The 3,579-nt window shown below is 44.0% G+C and overlaps 1 protein-coding gene across 1 annotated transcript; it reads right to left on the bottom strand.

Annotated features, from left to right (window-relative positions):
• Positions 1 to 2,368: 2,368 nt before the first annotated feature.
• LOC117443284 (forkhead box protein D2-like) lies at positions 2,369 to 3,377 on the bottom strand. Its single transcript, XM_034079252.1, has one exon. The coding sequence runs from the start codon at positions 3,332 to 3,334 to the stop codon at positions 2,468 to 2,470; it is 867 nt and encodes a 288-aa protein (XP_033935143.1). The 5' UTR covers positions 3,335 to 3,377; the 3' UTR covers positions 2,369 to 2,467.
• Positions 3,378 to 3,579: the final 202 nt, after the last annotated feature.

Genomic DNA, 3,579 nt, shown 5'->3' with positions numbered 1-3,579 from the left:
ATATACTGGGTTTCCCAATCAGATAACAGCAGCTGTGTGTGTGTGTGTGTGTGTGTGTGTGTGTGTGTGTGTGTGTGTGTGTGTGTGTGTGTGTGTGTGTGTGTGTGTGTGTGTGTGTGTGTGTGTGTGTGTGTGTGTGTGTGTGTGTGTGTGTGTGTGTGTGTGTGTGTGTGTGTGTGTGTGTGTGTGTGTGTGTGTGTGATGAATCTCATGTTTAACCACCGCACTGTTTAAGATTACCAGTGCAAATATTAGACATTTGGTTTTAAAGGAAAACCTCAGAACAGATTCAATTAGATTTCTTTCTGAGTGGAGCAGAGAGAAAGGGGATGTGTGCGTGCGTGTGCGCGCGTGTGTGTGTGTGTGTGTGAGAGTGTGTGTGTTCCTCACAGCATCAGGTAACAATCTAGTATGTGTTCAGCGCTCGCTGGGTGCCGGGCTGAGGAGCAGTAATCCATCTGAAGCCTCAGAACCATAAATAAATACTTCCATGCTCCGAAACCCACGACTCTTTAACGCCTGTCATTCTGCACAAATGAACATAACTGAGATCATCTACATTAGAGACATGCGGGGGAAGTTATTCTGCGAGTGCCGGCAGTACTACCGCTTGGTTTAGGTCTGATTACTTTTATACTTTGGTTTGTCTGATGCCAACCGTCTTTATATCAACTTCTTGTGTCTTTATTTTTCATTTTCTACATTTTAATTGGAAGAAATTACACTTTAAGATGTTGAACTGCTTTACTCACGCTGTAAGGAATTTAATTATACCATTTTTTTTAATTAATTTAGCTTTTTAAATATCAATCTTACCAATATGTAAATGGTAATTAAACTACAATTAGAATATTTGATGTATTTTTTTGGAAGAAAATGTTGAAATGTATTCAGACCCTTCGCTCAGTCAGCAATTATAACATAAATAAATACATTGAATTGTTTTAACAGCTGAACATTTACACACCTGTGTGTACATTTACACACCTGTGTGTTAATGGGATTTGAATAAAATAAAAATAAATTATAATTTGTTTGGATTTCTCTGTTAAAAAAACAGCTCCCCGCGACACTCTGTTTTTAAATTAGGAAAACACTGATTTATGTTTTTTAATGTATTTTAAAGTAACAAATATAGTAAAATATGTAATATATGATTACTGTTCCCTATTCAACATTATCTTAGTCATTGTTTAATAATGACAAAATCACCTGTTTATCCATTTATCGCTTAAAAATGACCTTTTTAAATAACAAGACTCAGCAGAAACCCAAACACACTCCACTCAACGCGTAATGATGATAATAATAACATATATATTACATATGATATTATATATAACAAGCTGCCGCGTGGGAACATTTGGAGGTTTTATGATCTGCGTGAAGGAACAGATCTGAAATGTGTTGGACAGATTTCAGAGTGTGTGGCCCCGCAGAGGCAATTACAGGCATGTATATTTTACCGTTATGCCATGAACACGACTCACACACACACACACACACACACACACACACACACACACACACACACACACACACACACACACACACACCAGCTGCCGTGCTCAAGGTTTTTTAGATGGAAATTATTATTATTATAAAAACGCCTTCAGATTTGCCGCATTGTTATAATGAAGCAGCCTGACCTTGATGCTCGCCAACTTGCGGCTTTCCGCGTCACTTTTCAAGAATATAACAAAACCTCTGCTTCCTTCAGGTTCAATGTATTACATATCACATGGAGCGATTTGACGGTTGATAAGTACGCGAAAGATCGTTAATAAATACACAAATACGGAGGGAAATGTGTGTTTTACGAGTGGATGCGTATTTAAAATATATTTGATGGGAAGTGTCTTTTATTTTAGTATAAGGCCTCCGGGACCTGCATTCAACTTTAGTCTTCAAATTATGTTATTAACCCTTTTTTAATTAACATATTTGGATATTTATGCTTTCTTTGCGGCTCTTCTTAAGTCATTTTGTTTTACAGTGATTATTAAGAATACGGCCTGGTTATGAAATAAGTGCAGACACGGAGATAAAGATAAACACGTGAGATATTAAACACGGAGATATTAAACACGTGATATATTAAACACGTGATATTAAACACGTGAGATATTAGACACGGAGATATTAAACACGGAGATATTAAACACGTGAGATGTTAAAGCAGGTTGGAGAAGTAAATAAATGATCTGTACAAAATACAACTGAACTCGAGGATTAAATACTCACTTTTTATTTCATCCCATAAAAAAAGTCAAGAAAACTCGTCATTTAAATATTAAACAGAAAAAGAAGACAATAAAAAAACGCCAAAATATTTGTGCCATAAAACGTAAAAAAGGAGAAAGAGTTCTTTGTGTTTATGTACAACATTCTTTGAAAGCAGATGCGGAGGAAGTCTGCTCGTAGTGTCTCTGTTACCTGAGGAAAGGCTGTGAGTCCTGCCAGCTGCTCACTTGTGGCTGGCAGTGTGCAGCTTCTGGTACTCCTGGTGCAAAGTGAGGAGGTGAGGAGAGGCCGCGGGGTGGAAGAGAGCAGGCGAGCCGAACATGGAGCTCAGAGGAGGGGGGAACCCCGCGCACTGAACCGGAGAAAAAGCTTCAAAGCCGGGGTGAGTCTTTGAGAAGAAGCTGGAGAGCGCGGGCAGGATGCTGCTGACAGGCGGGATGGACACGGGGCCGCACGGGTGAGAGTGCGCGTGGTGATGGAGGTACGGGTAGATCTCCAGGCTGGGCAGCTGCAGAGCCGTAGCTCCGAACGCGTAATGCGGGAATCCGTGCAGCCCGCCGCGCTCCAGCTGCTGCCGCTTCAGCGGGTCGAAGCGGAAGTGCTGCCGCTTGAAGCGCTTCCTCCTCCGCAGGAAGCTCCCGTTCTCAAACATGTCCGAGGAGTTCGGGTCCAGGGTCCAGTAGTTGCCTTTCCCCGGGTTCCCTGGCTCTCGGGGCATCTTTATAAAGCAGTCGTTCAGAGACAGGTTGTGCCGGATGGAGTTCTGCCACGCGGGGAACTTCTCCTTGTAGTACGGGAAGCGCTGGCTGATGAAGTCGCAGATCTCGCTGAGGGTGAGCCTCTTCTTCGGGCTCTGCAGGATGGACATGGTGATCAGCGCGATGTAAGAGTACGGGGGCTTCACCGAGGCGGGACTCTTGCCTGTAGCGGGAGATGGACACTCGGGCTCCGGGCTGTCCGCGTGCCGCTCTTTGGTCTCGGTGCTTCGCGACTCATCCGAAGGTTGGAGCTCTTGCTCTGCGCTGTCTTTGAGTCCTTCCCCCACGACGTCGATCACAATATCCTCCATGGTTTCCAAACCCAATGTCATAGTAGAGTCCGCGGGCGAAGCCACCTGCCACCAGGTGGAGGAGGGACAGCTTCTCCAAGACTTGATCAACACTTTTACGCACGACGCATCTCCATTCACAACAAAGCAGAGACTCCGTGCAGCTCCTCGTCCACACGCGGCCAGTGTTCCGCTCTCCTAACCGCACGCGGTGATATCCGTTGCTTTGGGCACGTTTACGCGCAGCAGAGCGGTCAGCGAGTGACTGTGCGTAAACGTGTAAAAGT

This window comes from Pseudochaenichthys georgianus, unplaced genomic scaffold (genome assembly GCF_902827115.2).
Source record: "Pseudochaenichthys georgianus unplaced genomic scaffold, fPseGeo1.2 scaffold_574_arrow_ctg1, whole genome shotgun sequence".
Taxonomy (NCBI): domain Eukaryota; kingdom Metazoa; phylum Chordata; class Actinopteri; order Perciformes; family Channichthyidae; genus Pseudochaenichthys; species Pseudochaenichthys georgianus.
Note: the sequence above shows the minus strand (reverse complement) of the source record. Positions and strands in the feature narration are given on the sequence as shown.

What these genes read in the sequence shown, in the direction of transcription:
- LOC117443284 (XM_034079252.1), bottom strand. Translation starts at nt 3,334, where the DNA reads ATGACATTGGGTTTGGAAACCATGGAGGATATTGTGATCGACGTCGTG.